Source organism: Taudactylus pleione, unplaced genomic scaffold, assembly GCF_031769625.1.
Source record: "Taudactylus pleione unplaced genomic scaffold, aTauple2 ptg000201l, whole genome shotgun sequence".
Lineage (NCBI taxonomy): Eukaryota > Metazoa > Chordata > Amphibia > Anura > Myobatrachidae > Taudactylus > Taudactylus pleione.
In genome coordinates, this window is record NW_028284603.1 from 61,325,999 (window position 1) to 61,344,626 (window position 18,628).

Here is an 18,628-nt window from a genome sequence, read left to right on the forward strand (position 1 = left end):
TGCAGGTTGACCTCATGGCATCCAGGCAAAACCATCAACTGCCCCTTTACTGCTCTCGAACAAGGGATCCACAAGCGGTGGCTGTGGATGCACGGTCAACACCATGGCAGTTCCACTTCATTTATCTGTTTCCTCCATTTCCCCTTCTCCCTCAAATCCTTCAATGCATCAAGAGGGAACAGGCCAAGGTCCTGCTGATTAGCTCCGGACTGGCCTCACAGGGCTTTGTACTCCAACATTCAACTCCTGTTGGTAGACAATCTGTGGTCCTTACCACTCAGAGTATCTACTCCTACAGGGTCCTTTAGTCTATCCAAACTTAAAGCAGCTACGTTTGACAGCGTGGTTGTTGAAAGGGCCATCTTGAGACGTAAAGGGAAACCTTCCAAGGTGATTCCTACGATGCTTAGAGCCAGGAAGGAAGTTACTTGAAAGCATCACCATCGTATTTGGAAGGCATATGTATCCTGGTGCGAACGTAGAGTTTTTTTCCCTCCTATGGAGTTCAGTCTTCCCAGATTTCTGCTTTTGCTGCAAGCAGGTCTCTCTGAAGGTACAAATTTCAGCGCTCTCGATTTTCTTCCAAAAGAAATTGGCCTTATTACCGGACATGCAGACTTTTCTGCAGGGTTTGGTTAGATTACAACCACTTTGTTCCTCCTACAGCTCCATGGGACTTGGAACTCGTCCTGTCTTTCTCTGTTCGAGCCTTTGTAGTCAGTGGAATTGAAATATCTTTCATGGAAGGTGATACTTCTGCTGGCTTTGGCTTCCGCCAGGAGGGTGTCTGAGCTGGGAGCTCTATCATGTCGTCCACCATATTTGGTATTTCATGAGGATAGAGCTGCGCTACGCACCAGAATGGATTTTCTGCCTAAGGTGGTTTCGGCCTTCCACATCAATCAACCTATTGTAGTTCCGGTTCTTCCACAGGATTCTCCTTCTAGATGCTTGGATGTGGTTAGAGCTCTTCGCATATATGTAGACAGGACGGCAGCCATTCGCATGACTGATGCTCTTTGTTTTGTATGATGCTGCTCGTCCAGGTTGGCCAGCTTCCAAACAGACACTGGCTCGATGGATTCGTCTGACCATCGAGCAGGCGTATATGGCCTCTTCTAGAGAACCTCCATCTTCCATTACCGCACATTCCACTCGCTCAGTGGGTGGCTGTTCGAGGCGTTTCTATGGAATCTCTATGCCGGGCAGCTACTTGGTCGGGTTGGCATACTTTTTATTCGGTTTTACAGATTTGACACCTTTGCGACCTCTGCAGCGCAGTATGGTATGTCTGTCTTGCAGGGTTCTCAGCGCTTTCCCACCCGTGATGGGAGCTCTGGGACGTCCCCACTGTCTTGAAGTCCACCAGTGTCTTCTAGTGGATGAAAAAGAAAACTGGATTTTGGTACTTAACGATAAATCCCTTCCCTTTCTCCGATTCCACAGGGGACACTGGACGCCCACCCGGCGCTGTTCTTCCTGCCACACCTGTTATGCCTGTTGGCGACATGTTTGTTGTCTAGGGTGATGTTATGAATGTTAGAGAGATGTTTGTTGTCTCATTTCATTCTATTTTCCTTTGTTTTCAACTTTCAGTTTTGTGTACTTTCGCCTCCTCCTCTGCTGTCTATCTTTTTTTTTTTCTCAGCTCCCTTCGGGCACGGTTCTAATACTGGCCTATACAGGGGAGGAGCTAGCCACACTTCATTTAAAGTGCCTAAGCTCTACTCAGCACCGTATATACCCCACTGTCTTGAAGTCCTCTAGTGTCCCCTGTGGAATCGGAGAAAGGGATTTATCGGTAAGTAACAAAATCCTGTTTGTTATACCTCTACTGCTAATGACCCATCCAACCGTAACTGCCATTCTGTTCCATGAGAACACCCTTTTTACTTTACACTGGAAAATTGAGGCTAAAAATGGTAGGTTTCTTATCCTCACAGGTATTGCTAACTATACCTTGGTTACTTTAGTCTCTTGATATGCCACCAACTCCCATCTGGTCCCTTTTTTCTTCGAGAAACTTTTGAGGAAACACAAAGTTCACTGGGGCGCACTTATTCCAATGGGCGAGTTCAATTTAGTCCTGGATCCTAAAATAGACAGATCTTCTCCCCATGGTTCGCTTTCCTCCCGGGACCTAGGTCCCTCTCTAGCTTTTAAGAAATTGCTATCGGAGTTCGACTTGTATGACGCCTGGCGCACCTAATCTCCTGGTATAAAAGAGATTATACATTTTTCTCCTCAGTCCATAATATTCTAGAATAGATCTTATTCTCTTAGATTAGAGAGTCCTTCAGTTTACCAAGAGCATTAAATTCTCACCATTACGTGGTCTGACCATGCTCCTTTTTTTATGGACCTGGGATACGGGTCGCAATTTCCCTTCGGCACTCCCCTGGCAATTTCCCGAATATCAATGATCTGATTCTGAGACTCTAAAGGCTCTTACTGACTCCCTCACAACATACATGCAGACTAATTCTCCTGAGGAAACGTCTATTTTCACTTACTGGTGTGTTTTGAAATCTGTACTCTGCGGTACTTCCCTCCAGAAGGGAGCTCAACTCAAAGCCCGCTCTCGAAAAAAAAGAGTGATTTAGAGTCAACCCTTTGGTCTTTGGAGTCTCAGAATCAGACCCGCCCAACCACAGCTTTACGTAACCAGCTTCAAGAGGTGAGACATTAGCTTCAGAAACTTTCATGCTTCGTATGCATTCAGCCCTTGCCCGCCTCTGTCATAAATTTTAATAATAAAAAAATAAAGCTTCTAGTCTGCTAGCACGTAAACTTTGTGTAATAAGATTCAAAATTACTCCCTCTGGTAAGAAATGTCTGCACCCCCTTGATATCGCTAACTTATTTTGGATTATTATGCTAAATTGCATAACCTACATGGGGGGGACCTTTCCACTCCCCAACCCTCAACTAGTACCATTTCCTCATTTTTAAATGGCTACCCTCTCTTGATGTGGGTAGTGTAGCGTCTCTGGAGGAAATACAGCTGGTAATTCAACAGCTGCCAAAGGGAAAAGCTCATGGCCCTGACGGCTTTGTCAATTCCTTTTATTCTGCATTCGGTGAAGTCCTTTCCCCTCTTCTATTACAGCATTATACAGAGGCTTCTCATACTGGTTCTTTTCCAGCTGAAATGGTGGAAGCTCAAAATGTGACTATTCTGAAGCCTGGTAAGGACCCCTCTGAATGCAAGAACTATCGACCTATAGTACTCTTTAACACAGACTTGAAAATATATGCTAAGTTGCTTGAACCCCTTGCTTCCTCAGCTGATACACCCAGACCACGTGGGCTTTGTTCTGGGACGTCAAGCTCTAGATAATACCCACAGGGTTCTATATTTGGTTGAATTGGTATCCTATGCTGAATTATCATTTCTTCTCCTTTCTCTCGACGCTGAAAAAGCATTCGATACGCTTCATTGGGGATACATGCGCCAGGTGTTATCCAGGTTCGGACTCCAGGGAGACATCCTTCGTTCTATTTCTGCCCTTTATGCTGGCCCTTCCGTCCGTATCTTTAGCAATGGTTTTCTTTCTTTTAGTTTCCAATGGCACTAGGCAGGGTTGCCCTCTCTCCCCATTAATATTTGTGTTAGTCATTGAAACCCTTTCCAAAATGATTTGTTTGTTCCCTCTCCCTGACCACCTTTGGCTACCAAAGCTCCGCCCACAACCTCCACTGTTTCCAGCAGTTGTCCTCAACGCCCTAAGAGTTTGGGATCTTAAGCACAAGAACCATTATGAGTTTACCCTTCAGGCGTTAGACAGATCCCTGCCCCATCTACATATCTCCTATTGGATACGCCTAGGTATCGAGTCTCTGACCACTTTTCCTTTCCCCGTCCTCCAGCCTGGTTCTATTATCTTCAACTTAAGCACTCGGTCGATGGCATGTATACTGGTTTCAATGCTTTCCAATTACCTCTGGATTTAGTTTTAGGCAGCTTGACTAGACCTTCCCGTGTTGCCATAACTTACTGGTATTGTTTATTGTCCCCCATCCACCCCCAGACTTCACGGATAAGTCTCTAGTCCAGCTTAAATGGGAGACTGATCTCCAACGTACTTTCAACTTTAAACCGTGGCAATCTATTCACCTTTCTTTCTTCTCCCTCTAAATGCACCAATCATTCTGAAATGCATGTCAAGCTCTTAAATAGATTGTACTTGACCCCTCTAAACTTCATAAGATATGGCCTGCGACTTCAAAATTTCTCTGCCATTCTGATGGTTTTATTTTTCATGTTTTTTGGGAATGTGTTGTTTTTACACCCTTTGCGGAACGGAAGTGTTTACCCCTATACATGAGTTACTAGGCCTCACCTTAACCCCAGACCCCTCCTTCTCCCTTCCACATTGGTATCCCCCCACCGTTCTTAAAAGTGCCCGCTATGTCCTTTGTCACATTTTAGTATTGGCCGGGGCCACTATAGCCCAGCATTGGAATTCCCCTTGCCTTCCACCATTTGCGAAAGTTATTTCTAAATCCCAATTTCTTTTTGAAATGGAGAATAGAGAGGTACCTTTACTCTACAATCCCTTCTTCTATTATGAAGTGGCTTCCATGGCACATATGTCACATATGGTAAGGGTGCCCCACTGCACATGCTACATCATGGAGCCCCTCTCCCCCTTTCAATTTAAATGAAACTCCAGTGGTAGATTCAGATGCCTGATCAATACATTTAATAATTTTTGGTCTATTGATTTTCATGTTTTTTGTTTTCCCCTTTGTTGTCCCCTATCCTTCTTTTTTTTTTTTTTCTATACACCTATAATTTACTTTTGCATATATTCAATTAAAATTAATGATGGAAAAAAAATAATTTTGTGTTTTCCACTATTAGTTCAGCTTTTGGAACTAGTCTTTGTAAAAAAATAAAACCTTTTTTCAAATAGTCTACTGTAAAGAAACAATGTAATATTTTGATTGGAAATTTCTGATATTGATGTCTGGTGATGGGCCCAGAAGGGCTAAAATAGGCTCAGCAAACGGATTAAAACTGGGGTAGAGTGACAGTTCACATTATGCTCTTATGTGGAGAGTTGTTTGGTTCCCTCTAACCAACATCCATAATAATAAGATTCATCTGTGATCTGATGCTAGGCATAAAGTTCTGGGGAACTTCTAACCATTTGGAAAGTAAAATAATATATTAACTTTATTTGTTACAGTGAAAGTACAAATAGTGATCAGTGTTCTTTTTTAGAGCGTTCGAGGTCTGGTGATTAATAAAATTACCCTAGTGTTTAATTTGTGTTTGTCGGTAGCTGAATACAGTGAAATTTACAATATAAAGTAAAGCTAGCCACACCAATTTTTCTGGAGAACTAAAATCTAAAGGGTTTTGCCACACACAAGTTAAAAACTCACTATGTATTGTTTGTGGATAGTACATAGTAAAATGATCACTCATTGAAACGTGGGTGTCTTCTCGGTACATGTGTTTTCCATGCGGAAATGAGTGCAACGAGTTGCATAGAGAACACATTTTTCAGCCTGCCCTTCTGTACATGGCTTAAATATAGTTGTTGAAGATGCACATCTAGCTTCCAGACAGTGAGGCGAATGAAGGCGATGAGCACTGTTACAAGTATTCAGATATGTTCTGTTGGAGGTTTTTGTTTCCTTGGCATAGTGAGTATAGGATAAATCCAACTACTAACATTTTTCCCCAATATCCCATTTCCACACACTTACCAGAACTGTGGGGGCCCAAAACTAGTCTAGTTTGGAAGAACCTAACACCTGGACAAGGAAAGATGCATTGCTGATGGGTGTACAGCCAAGGAGCCTAGCAGGTTCAAATAACACTCTCCGGGGTAGATTTACTAAAGTGCGGGTTTTTAGAAATGGAGATGTTGCCCATAGCAACCAATCAGATTCTACTTAACATTTATCTAGCACCTTCTAGAAGATAGTGGCTATAATCTGATTGGTTGCTATGGGCAACATCTCCACTTCTAAAAATCTGCTCTTTAGTAAATATACCCCTCTGACTCTACACTTGCTCAGAAAAAATAATGTGAAAACCACGACTTGTTTACATTTAGAAACCTTTCCTCTTGTATTCTTGCCTGCCCCATCTTGTCCACCTGTAAATTCTTGTCCCTCATCTTCTGCATGTTCTCTGTAACCTACTATTTTACATTTTATGTTGTGTATATTTTTAATTCAGATTGTATTATGCTGTAATGCTTTAAGTTTGTCCTTTTTTTTTTTTTTTGCATTCTCAGCCCTAAATAATCTTTTATTTATGCTCCACTTCCCACTATATAGCGCTGCAGTCTCATGTAGCGCCTTCTATATAGACAATAATAAGCTGCATACAAATAACAGTTTTTTTTATCGGGTATATTATGTAAAAATGAGTTTTATTCTTTAAAGTTTATGTAAAATGATTTTTTGTTTCTTTTAGAACAGTGTGTGTGCATGTATATGTGCTACATATATATATAATCCTTTTCACACTGACTTGTTTTATATTTATCATGGTTTTCAAAAGGGGTGAAACAGATGTCTGTTTCGGAGTTAAACGATCTGCTGGAAGAAATTGAGATGGCCATTAAGGAATATTCTGAAGAGCTGGTACAGCAGCTGGCCTTACGGGATGAGCTGGAGTTTGAGAAGGAAGTGAAAAACAGCTTCATCTCTGTCCTTATCGAAGTACAGAACAAGCAGAAAGAACACAAGGAAAATGTGAAAAAGAAGAAAAAGCTGAAAAGTAACAGTACCCAGAATGGCAAACAAGAGAGAAGTCACCTCCCGGGAACGGTAAGGACATACCTCTCCTCCATCTGAGTATTTATGTAAATGTCTTTTTTATTGTAATTTTACTTGTTTTTTAATGCAGGAAACCAAATCTTGAATTTTAGAATATTTGTTGTGTGCAAATTAGATCTGCCTTTCTAGGACTCCCTGTGCCACAAAGCATGGGGTTGCTGAAACCACTTGGCCCCATGTGATTTTGTGGTCTCTGCAGATTAAGGTTTATTTACCTTCAGGTAGGGAACTGGTGGTTGCATGTATGAGGTATTCTTCTTCTGAGGATTGTATGTCCCTGTCTTTTAGTCTTCCATGTATTCACTGTGACCATTCATGTCATTATTTGTCAGTAAGTGGGCAATGACCTAAGAAAAGGACATGACCACATATATCACATCACACAAGAGGGTCTGCTGCTTGTTATAAACATGTCTGATTACCTACAAGAGACAGATGCACAAAATTATTGCCAGATAAATTCTGTTTGACTCTTCCTTGTTCCATCATTAATTGTCCAGGTCTGGCTGACTAAACTACTATGTGCTGTATCGTACCTGAAGGAGCCTTCTGCTCAGTCTTAAACTTGTGATACCCACACACAAACCAATCCAGTCATTCGAGCCTTTACCTGAGCTACTGTATCTGTATCTCTGCAATATGGCAACACAGATTGGCCAGATTGTACAGACCTGGCTGTTCATGGGTCAGGCTGGAATCACATGAGGCTTGAGTTAGTATGGTCAACCAACCATATTTTTCTAGATTGCACAAAATTATAATCTTCTCAATTTGCTAGTGGTAGGCACAACCCTCCTTTTTTGCTTCGGTGTTTCTGTCTTGGACAGTGGGCGATGTCAGTCATTTTATTTAAAAATGGCCAAATAGTTCAGCTAAAGACCGTTAACATAATGGGGTAAATTTACTAAACTGAGCGTTTTTAGAAGTGAGTTTTAGGAGAGATGTTGCCCATAGCAACCAATCAGATTCTAGTTAACATTTAACTAGCACCTTCTAGAACAGGGGTAGGGAACCTTTTTTCTGCCGAGGGCCATTTTTATATATATAATATTTGTGGGCTCAGTGAATGCTACGCCCCTCAGCATGACTTCACACGGGGTCGGGGCGACAATAGCCGGTGATTACACCAATGCCCAGAGCATCCTGAGGATACTTCGGGGAGCTGTAAGAGCAGCTCCCCGGAGCTCCAGGCAACACTGCTGCATAGATTCTGGCTGCAGTGTGCCATTTTAGGCACAGTTAGCCAGATGAGGCTAGCAGAAAAAAGCTCAGAGGACCAGACCAAATGATTCTGAGGGCCTTATACAGCCCCCTGGCAGGAGGTTCCCCCATCCCTGTTCTAGAAGATAATAGCTAGAATCTCTTCTAAAACTCACTTCTAAAAACTCTCACTTTAGTAAATTTTACCCAATATCTTTTTGAAAGTAGTATTGTAGTGAATTATAAAATAAGTTTTTAAGTTTAACTTCATACTCACGCAGCAGTGACTCTTTCACATACAGCTAATAGCAGTACTAGAACATTTTCCAAGTGTTACTTTTAATGAAGATATGGAAAATTAACTATGGAGACCACAAGGGTTTAGGGACAATACAGACCTGCAGGGAGGACCAGTGCGTAGACCAGTCTTGTTATTCCTTTATCTTCCCTGGAATGTACAGTCAGGTCCATAAATATTGGGACATTTACAGAATTTTCATATTTTGGCCTCTATTCACCACCACAATGGTTTTGAAATGAAACAAACAAGATGTGCTTTAACTGCAGACTTTCAGATTTAATTTGAGGTTAATTACATCCAAATCGGGTGAACGGTGTAGGAATTACAACGGTTTCAATATGTGCCTCCCACTTTTTAAGGGGCCAAAAGTAATGGGACTATCAACTCAAAAGCTATTTCATGAACAGGTGTGGGCTATTCCCTCATTATTTCATTATCAATTAAGCAGGTAAAAGGTCTGGAGTTGATTCTAGGTGTGACATTTGCATTTGGAATCAGTTGATGTCGACTCTCAATATGAGATCCAAAGAGCTGTCACTATCAGTGAAGCAAGCCATCATTGGGATGAAAAATCAAAACAAACCCATCAGAGAGATAGCAAAAACATTAGGTGTAGCCAAATCAACTGTTTGGAACATTCTTAAAAAGAGAGAATGCACCGGAGAGCTCAGTAACACCAAAAGACCCGGAAGACCACGGAAAACAACTGTGGTGGATGACAGAAGAATTATTTCCCTGGTGAAGAAAAACCCCTTCACAACACTTGGCCAAATCAAGAACACTCTCCAGGAGGTAGATGTATATGTGTGCAAAGTCAACAATCAAGAGAAGACTTCACAAGAGTGAATATAGAGGGTTCACCACAAGATGCAACCCATTGGTGAGCCACAAAAACAGGAAGACCAGATTAGAGTTTGCCAAACAAAATCTAAAAAAGCCATTACAGTTCTGGAACAACATCCTATGGACAGATGAGACAAAGATCAACTTGTACCAGAGTGATGGGAAGAGAAGAGTATGGAGAAGGAAAGGAACTGCTCATGATCCAAAACAAACCACCTCATCAGTGAAGCATGGTGGTGGTAGTGTCATGGCGTGGGCATGTATGGCTGCCAATGGAACTGGTTCCCTTGTATTTATTGATGATGTGTCTGCTGACAAAAGCAGCAGAATGAATTCTGAAGTGTTTCGGGCAATATTATATGCTCATATTCAGTCAAATGCTTCAGAACTCATTGGATGGCGCTTCACAGTGCAGATGGGCAATGACCCAAAGCATACTGCAAGAGCAACCAAAGCGTTTTTTAAGGCTAAAAAGTGGAATGTTATGCAATGGCCAAGTCAATCCCCTGACCTGAATCCGATTGAGCATGCATTTCACTTGATGAAGACAAAACTGAAGAGAAAATGCCCCAAGAACAAGCAGGAACTGAAGACATTTGCAGTAGAGGCCTGGCAGAGCATCACCAGGGATGAAACCCAGCGTCTGGTGATGTCTATGCGTTCCAGACTTCAGGCTGTAATTGCCTGCAAAGGATTTGCAACAAAGTATTAAAAAGTGAAAGTTAGATTTAGGATTGTTTAGTTTGTCCCATTACTTTTGGCCCCTTAAAAAGTGGGAGGCACATATAGAAACCATTGTAATTCCTACACCGTTCACCTGATTTGGATGTAATTAACCTCAAATTAAATCTGAAAGTCTGCAGTTAAATCACATCTTGTTTGTTTCATTTCAAAGCCATTGTGGTGGTGAATAGAGGCCAAGCCAAAATATGAAAATTCTGTCAATGTCCCAATATTTATGGACCTGACTGTATGTCATGAAGCCCCAGAATTCTGCCTGCCATTACATGGACAAACTTTCACTAAAAACCCTTAAGTCCTGGCTAACATGCGGTTGGGGATTCCTTCTACATTGCATTGTGGTTGGAAACCGTTTTTCATTTTTCTTATTTATTTTGTTTCATTTACTATACTTTTAAATAGTGGCATGGCTGGCACTAAGATGTATGTGCAGATGGAGGTTTAGTTAGTGCTGCAGGGCTAGCCCCTAGAATAAATGATTGATTCTTCAGAAGACATAACACTATGCCAAATACTATAATTTATCAATTCACAAATTCGCCAACGGTTATTAGACAAATCGATGCACCCATCTATGCATATGGATAGTAAAACAATTACTGTAATCTAGTAAAACAATATAAAAAGCAGGTAGTGATAAAAAAATACATAAATCTTGCAATCATATCGTGGACCAGCACCAATAAATGTCAGTTCCAGCACAAGCTATTGAAACGTGAACAAAACATAAAGAAATAAAATCTGGTTGGCTCATGCTTGGTGGTCTGTCCAGATCTGTTATTGTGTGCCCTATTAAGGCTAGATCCTCTGCTTATGCTATATAGGGCTCCTGCACAGTTTTACGGTCAGCGGTCACTAGGTCGGAATGAACAACTACTAATTCATATGCTAAGGAGTTTTCCAGTATGTGACGGTCTGTGGGTCTCATTCAGACCCGGTCGTGAGATGCAAGCGGTCGCTCTGATTTAGGGCGGCCACTTGCATCTTGAAGTGCGGCCTCCTGGTCGCTAGCTAAGCTGTGGGTTACCACCCACAGCTTAGCGACCGACCAGGGTGATGGTCGCGATGGTCAGGACCATCGGGGCTTGTGTCGAGACCCTAAGGTTGGGTCTCGGCACTCGCAAGCCCCAGGGAGCTTCCTGCTCTGATCGAGCAGGAAGCTCCCCACTGACATCATTGCTGATGTCAGTGGGGCCGCCCCCAAACGGCAAGTGTTCCCGTTCCGTCGGGAACGCTTCCGTTTGGCCGGCCACCCCCCCGGCCCGCCTTCCAAACGGGATGAGCTGTCAATCAACATCGACAGCTCGCCCCCTTTGGAGCGAGCGACGGAGCTCAGCACTTGCGACCGGGTCTGAATGAGGCCCTTTGTCTCTTATGTGATATACAGGTTAAGTCTCCCATATCCAAAATGCTTGGGACCAGGGGTATTTTGGATATCGGAATATTCCGTATTTTGGAATATTTGTATACCAAAATGAAATACTGTATATTGGGAATGAGACCCAAATCTAAACACAGAATACATTTGTTTTATATACACACAGCCTGCAGATCATTTTTTATAATATTTTTAATAATTTTGTGGCTCAAACTATTTTTGTGTACATAAATGAATTTCATGTATGTTTCATATATACACCTTATACACACTACCTGAAGGTTATTTTATACTATTATTTTTTTTTATAATTTGGTGCCTTAAACAAAGTTTGCGTACATTGAACCATCAAAAAGCAAAGTTTTCACTATCTACGTCATGCTAAAATTTGTTCCGTATTTCGGAATATTTGGCTATGGGAGACTAAACCTGTATTATGAATAATAAGCATGGCCTATATATACATATATATTTTTTTTATTGATATTGCTCTGCTCTGGTTCTGTATTTTTGTATTTTGTATGTATAAACTTTGACAGTGTGTGGTGATTAGTGGGAAGGACCCCAGATATACTGTAGGTTGTGCAATTGTTGTAAAGTAAAATATTTCCTCTTTGGTAGAAATGAAAAGGTCTATGTATCAATCGTGGTACTGCCGAGATTATTATCGGTCCAACTCGCCGGGGATATTTACTTAAATTTCTAATAAATATCCTGGCAATGTACAAAGGGGAACTCGCAGGGACACGGTAACCGCTATCGTCGCAAGTTATATCCTCGGCAAATTGTGGAAGTCTTTCACAGAAGTGAAATACTTCTCAGGGGAAGCGGACAGTGTGCACATCCGGAGCCGACCAGGGGCTGCGGGGGAGAGACTGAAAGATCTCTCTCCTGTCCCTGGAGCCCCCATAGGCTCAAAGCAGCTTATGCCATCTGAAGATGGTGTAAACTACCTGGGCTAAACTCCGAAAAGCTTTGCTTTTTGGAGTTTAGTACATAGGTTTCAGATCATGGTCCCCATTGATTATAGTGGACTGCGATCTGCAGCACTAATTGTCACTTTGCCCGAGACTTCTGAGAAATCTCCTCCATTGTGCTTTTAGTACACAGGAGTAATAAAATTATGCAGAAACTGCAGTTTCTGCATAATTTTATATATCAAACAGCTTGGCCCGTATTCAATTACAATTTACACCAGTGGTTCCCAAACTTGGTCCTCAAGGCACCCTAAAGCTGGCCACACATCTAAAGATTATCTGTCCAACCAGCCAAATAGTTGATTGGTTGGAATGCAAATCTGCTAAGGTATGAAAGCAAATGACAATCAGCAATTTGCTCCCAAACGCTGGAAAATGGACAAAAACTGTTTGAACAAATTGTTTAAATCAAACATTTAACAAACTTGTCTGACGACCATTTCTTCTGTTTTCTGGCATTTAGGAGCAAATTGCTGATCATCATTTACTCTCATACGTTACCAGATTTTCATTCCAACCAATCAACTAGTTGGATGGTTGGACAGAAAATCTTTACGTGTGTATGCAGCTTTCGTCTCTGATTCATGTGGCAAACAGATTTGCATAATGTTGCAGCTAGCGCTGTTTCAGATTAAGATGTGTACTGAGTCATGGGGAATTGCTTATTTGCAGCTTTTCTAGGCAAATGTACATTACATATTTCTACTGCACGTCAATTCATGTCTGCCTAATGATTTGTCACATCTTCATGTGACCTTGTTATGAGAAATGTACACAGTGCCTCATCATTCGTGCTGCATGCTGTCCTGCTTTGAACTGAATTGACCTAAGGCTAAAACAGTGCAAGAGGGAGGATGTAGGAATTGTTCTGGTGCCTAAAGTAAATTAATTCATACAGCAATGGTCGTCTGCCCATTCCAAAGTCAAAGTGGAAAGTCGTTTTAATGGGGAGGGGGGGTTGTTTTTCTTTATCATTTTTCTTTTTTGGAAGCGCCATAATTTTATGTAAGCAAATAAATGAATTCTATTTTAAGAAATGTAGGTACCATATTTTCCTGCCTCTTTGTTCATGTTCTTCTGCAGCCTGCTACTTATCGTCTTATCTGATCTTGTACGTCTACTATGAAACTGCTTACTAACCTCCTCCTTTCTCTTCCTTCCTCTAATGCTTTCTGTACGTATGCGCTGTAGCGCTTCAGCATGGAAGGCTTGTCAAACGTCATACAGAATAGCCTTCGTCAGACCTTTGGGAGTTCGGGTGGAGATAAACAGGTGCTGGGATTTTCTCTATTCTGTCCTCTTATATCTTTTATGCTCTTCTTAGTCAATCACATGTATTATATGTTTGTGTTGGTACTCTTGCAGCCGCTATCATTCGTATACAGATGAGGAATTAGTGTACCAGTTGCTCCATTACAGCAGTATTTTAGGTTTTTATTTATTTAAAGTGTGTTAGATGATCCTGCCCAGTCCAATTTGTCACGTTTGACACCAGTGAAATTATGCTGGAAGGGGACGGCTTGTCTACCTGAACAACTGGGTCACCTTTCCCAGTTACTACAGTATGTTATGGTCCGCCAACCAGGACTGAGCTTTGAGGCCCGCTTAGGGGGTGAACATTCCCTTTTGCAGTGGATGAGAGAACAGTATATTACATACTGTAGTCACAAATGCAAAGTAGCAGATTAGATCGGTGACTAGTTTAGTAATGGCAAACATTTGTTCTTACAAAAGCATAGATGACGTATACTATCGAATAAAGACAATCCCAATGAGTTAGGTTTAGTATTTGATTTTTATACATTGGTCCGTTTACTAACTGTGTTGTATCTGGTCTCTTTACTAACCTTGTTGTATCCACATGCAAATGAAAAGGGTAGTAGTGCAGGGGGTACAGGCATATCCATTATATCAACCACCTTTTAAATGAGGGAGAATGGGTGAGTGCGCCTATGAGCCAAGTGATGTAGCTATGGGCCAGGGTTGGGAAAAAAACAAAAAAAGATTTTAAACAAAAAAAAAAGTTTTGTTTTTATTTATTTTTTTAAATAAAAATTCCCAACCCTGCTATGGACTTACTGGTTGTCAGAATGCATGTTTTGTTTCTGAATTGTTGCCAGATGGCACATTAGACTCCAGTGGTCTCAAGGGATTACATGGGAACCAGAAGACAGTGGTATTACAACCTTCATACCATACGGCTCCTCTCCATTAACTTCAGTTGGTTCCAAATGTTCCACCAAGAGAGCAAGTAGACTCTGTGGTAGCTGCCAAACAAGGGAAGGGTCTCTACACAACCTCCCTTTGAACTTGGCCAATCAAAGTTTATAGTAACCAAACCTTGGTTAGTGGAGTGCTTTGTCCTCCCAGGAACACTATGTAAGGGGTATGGTATGGTATGGTATGTTATGTCAACATTGAGAATGTTCACATGGTCTCTGTCGACAGTCATCCTGCAGAAACCTATGAAATGTCAACATGTTAGAATGTTTACATATCCATCTTGGTGGCACAGCGGTCACTTACCTGCTTCTGACAGCTGCAGTGGCTCCAGTGCGGCTTCTGGTTTCTGACGGCCATGTGACCATCACTTCCTGGCCAGGTTTGTGATCCTCCCGTGTTCTGGCTAGTATTCTTCTGTCCCTAACACTCCCTCTAGTGCCTAACCCTAACCTACCCCCTAACCCTCCAACCTAACCTTAATGTCATTATTCAGAAAATGTTGAAATTTCACCTGTCGACGATGTAAAGCTCGATCCAATGACTAAATCCACTGTGTGAGTAAGATCGTTGTTAGGGGTTGTGGTGGTTTACCTGGCGAACGCTTAAGACCATTTACTGTTACACTGGTGTACTGTATTGTATTGCTATTTTAAACCTATAATTCGCTTCAGTTGAATCTTCCCTGTTGTCTTGTTTGTCTGATCCTGAACCCTAAGGTAACCAGTTTACCTAATGAGCACAGCTTTAAATCCAGGTACATCACAGGAAATTTACCCCATAGTCTTTGAGTTAACTGTTTCAAGTTAACATGATTGCTCTATTTAATTCTGCAGGCATATGTTTCATTTTTAAACTGTTAGTCCTCAGAGTATCCAGGTTCTTATAGATAATTTTTTTTTTTTATTCTGGAGTAAATTAAAATGTACTTCTCATTCAGAAAATATTGAGAAAAGGTTTCAAAACTGTGTATGGAATGAGGTCAGAAAGGCAATGTTTAGTTGTCTACTTGGGACAGCTGTTAAATCTAGTGGAACAATAGCAGTATGTATATGTTTATCGGACCATACAAACTATGTCCTCCCATGATCCTGCCATTCCAGATCACTGATCAGAACTTTTAGGTTTGGCCATATACCACATGTAGTGCTCATTCCAGAGGGCTCAGGAGCAGGTCGCCCATCCAGCATAAGAGCACTTTTGTGTGCGCCTGAAAATGGCGCATGTCCTTGAGATGCGCCCCCTTATCACTTACAGGGCATGTCTAGCACTCACGGAGATGCTGTGCTGCCCTCTAGCTCTCACAGCTGTGTGAACAGATGCAAGGCGCACAGCATCAACTTACCCGGGGTGGTGATTGTTTCATCACAACTCCCCCACCCATCACCACCATGAGAGACTCTGGCCCGTGGGTGGGGAAGGCACCCGGTAGGCTGATGCAGTAGGGCGCTGCCATAAGGGCAGGGTGCATTTTAGCATTTTGAAATCTGGCAGGGCACAGTACCCCGCTAAAACAGCCTAGTGGGAACACTTAACATGTATGCAATTAAATCTGACAGTGATACGAATAATCAGGTCAGCGGCTTTGCCAATTTTGTTACCCCCCAAAACCAGCCCCCCAATTTTATTTTTTCATGTAATAGTTTAGAAAGTTTTTTGTTTTGTTTTGTTTCTTTAATATATTTTATTGAAGAAAAAGTCTTTTGGTATCTTGCACCCCCTCGCATTCATAGGCCACAATTGCAAACTTACCTTCCATTGGCAATAGACCCCCCCCCCCCCCCCAGTGGTCATGGATCCTATTAACTGTACCACCACACCCCCTGTTTCATAAGCCAACCACCCCTTGTGTAAAAAGGCCCTGTTTTTGCACATGCACCCCTTCCTCAAACCCTGTCACCAGTTTAATTTTTTATTATTTTAGCCACCTCGCATGATAGTAGATCCCTCTTCCCCCTATTGTCTGTTACCCCTATACACATGCAGAGCATGTGTCCAATCCCCCCCTCCCTCCTGCTGCTGCTGTTCTCTGCTCTGCCCTTGCACAAACATCAGCCAAATAGAGCTCAGGGGGGAGTTCTCCTCCTCGCACTTATGTCACATGCACTCCAGGATGCCATTCGCACAGCATTCTAGGGTGCAAATCCGACCGTTATGTTGGTGGGCATGGCCTGGGGTCCGGGGAGTCGGAGGAGATCCGTTCTGCACATTTTTTAGAAGGCAGGGGAGGCAGCGGGACAACTGGCTGCATCCCATGTAACCACGCCAGGTAAATGGTTAGAACTAGATTTAGACCGGTGTCTCCTTCTTAAATGTGTGGTGCACAATTAATAAAACCTATTTCGTAATCTAAATTACAATCTCATACAAGCACTGCTCACTTGGGAGATCCTAACTATAGTTGGGTGAGCTGATACATTTGAGAGGTAGGTCATCCTCCATACTCTATCATATAATAGAAGTAACTCAGCGCTCAACCTTTTGATAACCTTGTAGTGCAAATTAGATGGACATGTCAGTCAAGGTGCCCTCCTTATGTACCACTCGATGACTACTGTTACAATATAATGTGGAAAAGAATAGATAGATAGATACTAGCCCCTAATGACTAACAAAGTCCTTTTTAATTTAATAAAAAAAAATTCTAGCAATACATGATAATATGCAATAAAACATGAAGAACAAAAAAAACAACAACAAACAATATATATGTATAGTAATCCCGTAACAACCACTATCAATGAATCATGTGGTATCTAAAATCCCCACACAATCAATTGTCACTTGTCTTTGGCAAAAAATAGGATTGCCTCTGTAATTGTTTAGTGTATAGGCAACAGTGTGCATATCGGTAATATGTCCAGTATACCTTTTCCCCTACTAAGGGATTAGTCCTGTGGAGAGGTGTGCGGCATCCCGCTGTATCACTGAGTCACTTGATCAATGGAAATAAGTTGTCTGGGGTGTCTTCAGGCCAGGTGAGAGGAGAACCACCTGGGCTGTGATGCGGGGAATCAGGACCGGAGAACCTGCTCGTACCTTTTACAAGTGCCTCATCCGTGTGAGAGAGAGAGAGACGGTGCCCTATGCAATAGGTCTACAAGCGGTGCTTCCCTGTGTCTGGGGATGGGAAACACCGGCTGTTGACCGTTAACGATCTTGTCCGGATCCTCCCTCCGCTCTTACTAACTCGCCTGCCTCTCACTGTATGCAGTGGCTGGATCCCTCCTTCACCCGTCCGCAGTCTGTGCTTTCCAAGACAGATGATGCTACGGGGATAGATAAGACCAGTGTGTTATGATGGGTAAATGGTAATCTAGCTTGTGACTGTTTAGTTTACAAGATCTAGCAGTGCCTCACTGAGTGTCTGTGTCTGTATCCTGTTCAGTAACTCTGGGCCTGATCCATTACCGATCACAACTGCGATTACGCAGGCAATCGGCCGATTGTTGCGTTCTGCGTATGCATCAATGCACGAGCCAGCCACTGCGATTGGGACTGCGATTGCAGTGACCACGCAGACCCATCGCAAAGTGATTGACAGAAAGTGCCGTTTGTTGGAGGTGACGGGGTCGTCAGCGAAACGCAGGCTTGCCAATGCGTTTGAACGCTGTTGCATGGGTGTGCATAAATTATCCACCGCGATGCCATACGCCGTTTGAGTACTCGTAGCATGCGATGAGGTTAGCAATTCCTGAGTAAGGTCAGAGCTTGTACAAGTGTGCATGAGGCTGCGATGGTACTCAATGTTACCGGTGGTTTTGCAGCTTGCTAAGGATTACCAATGTGTGTAAGGTATATTGTTGTGCTGCGACGGCATAGCGATCGCAGTGGATTAGCATACTATAGCAGTGAATTCGCACTTGCGATCCGTAATGAATCGGGCCCTTTGTTAGATGTGACATCTCAGGGTAAAATACTCTTAGCTACCTTAGGACTGTCTGCCCTGCCTTCTACCACTAAACCTTTCATTCTGTGCTAGATTCAGTGGAACAGTTAGCTCTCTGCAGGCAGGACTGAAACCTAGCTAGTCCAACATAAAAAATACAAGATGAAGGAAATGTGATTGGTGAACATATTAGTCTTGTGTGGAAACGTACAGCATATTTGTTCCCTTACCCACCACAAACCTTGGCTGACAGCACGTTCTACCTACAGTCACAC

At 42.4% G+C, this 18,628-nt stretch overlaps 1 protein-coding gene across 2 annotated transcripts in view; it reads left to right on the top strand.

Annotated features, from left to right (window-relative positions):
- The window catches only part of FEZ2 (fasciculation and elongation protein zeta 2), a 77,884-nt gene that overhangs the window by 47,939 nt on the left and 11,317 nt on the right, over window positions 1-18,628 (top strand). The window contains exons 5-6 of one of the 2 annotated variants that reach the window (XM_088477411.1): window positions 6,527-6,795; window positions 13,436-13,516. In XM_088477411.1, the coding sequence (XP_088333537.1) occupies window positions 6,527-6,795; window positions 13,436-13,516 (350 nt within the window). The remainder of the gene's footprint in view (window positions 1-6,526; window positions 6,796-13,435; window positions 13,517-18,628) is intronic. The other variant, XM_088477412.1, reaches the window with a different exon arrangement.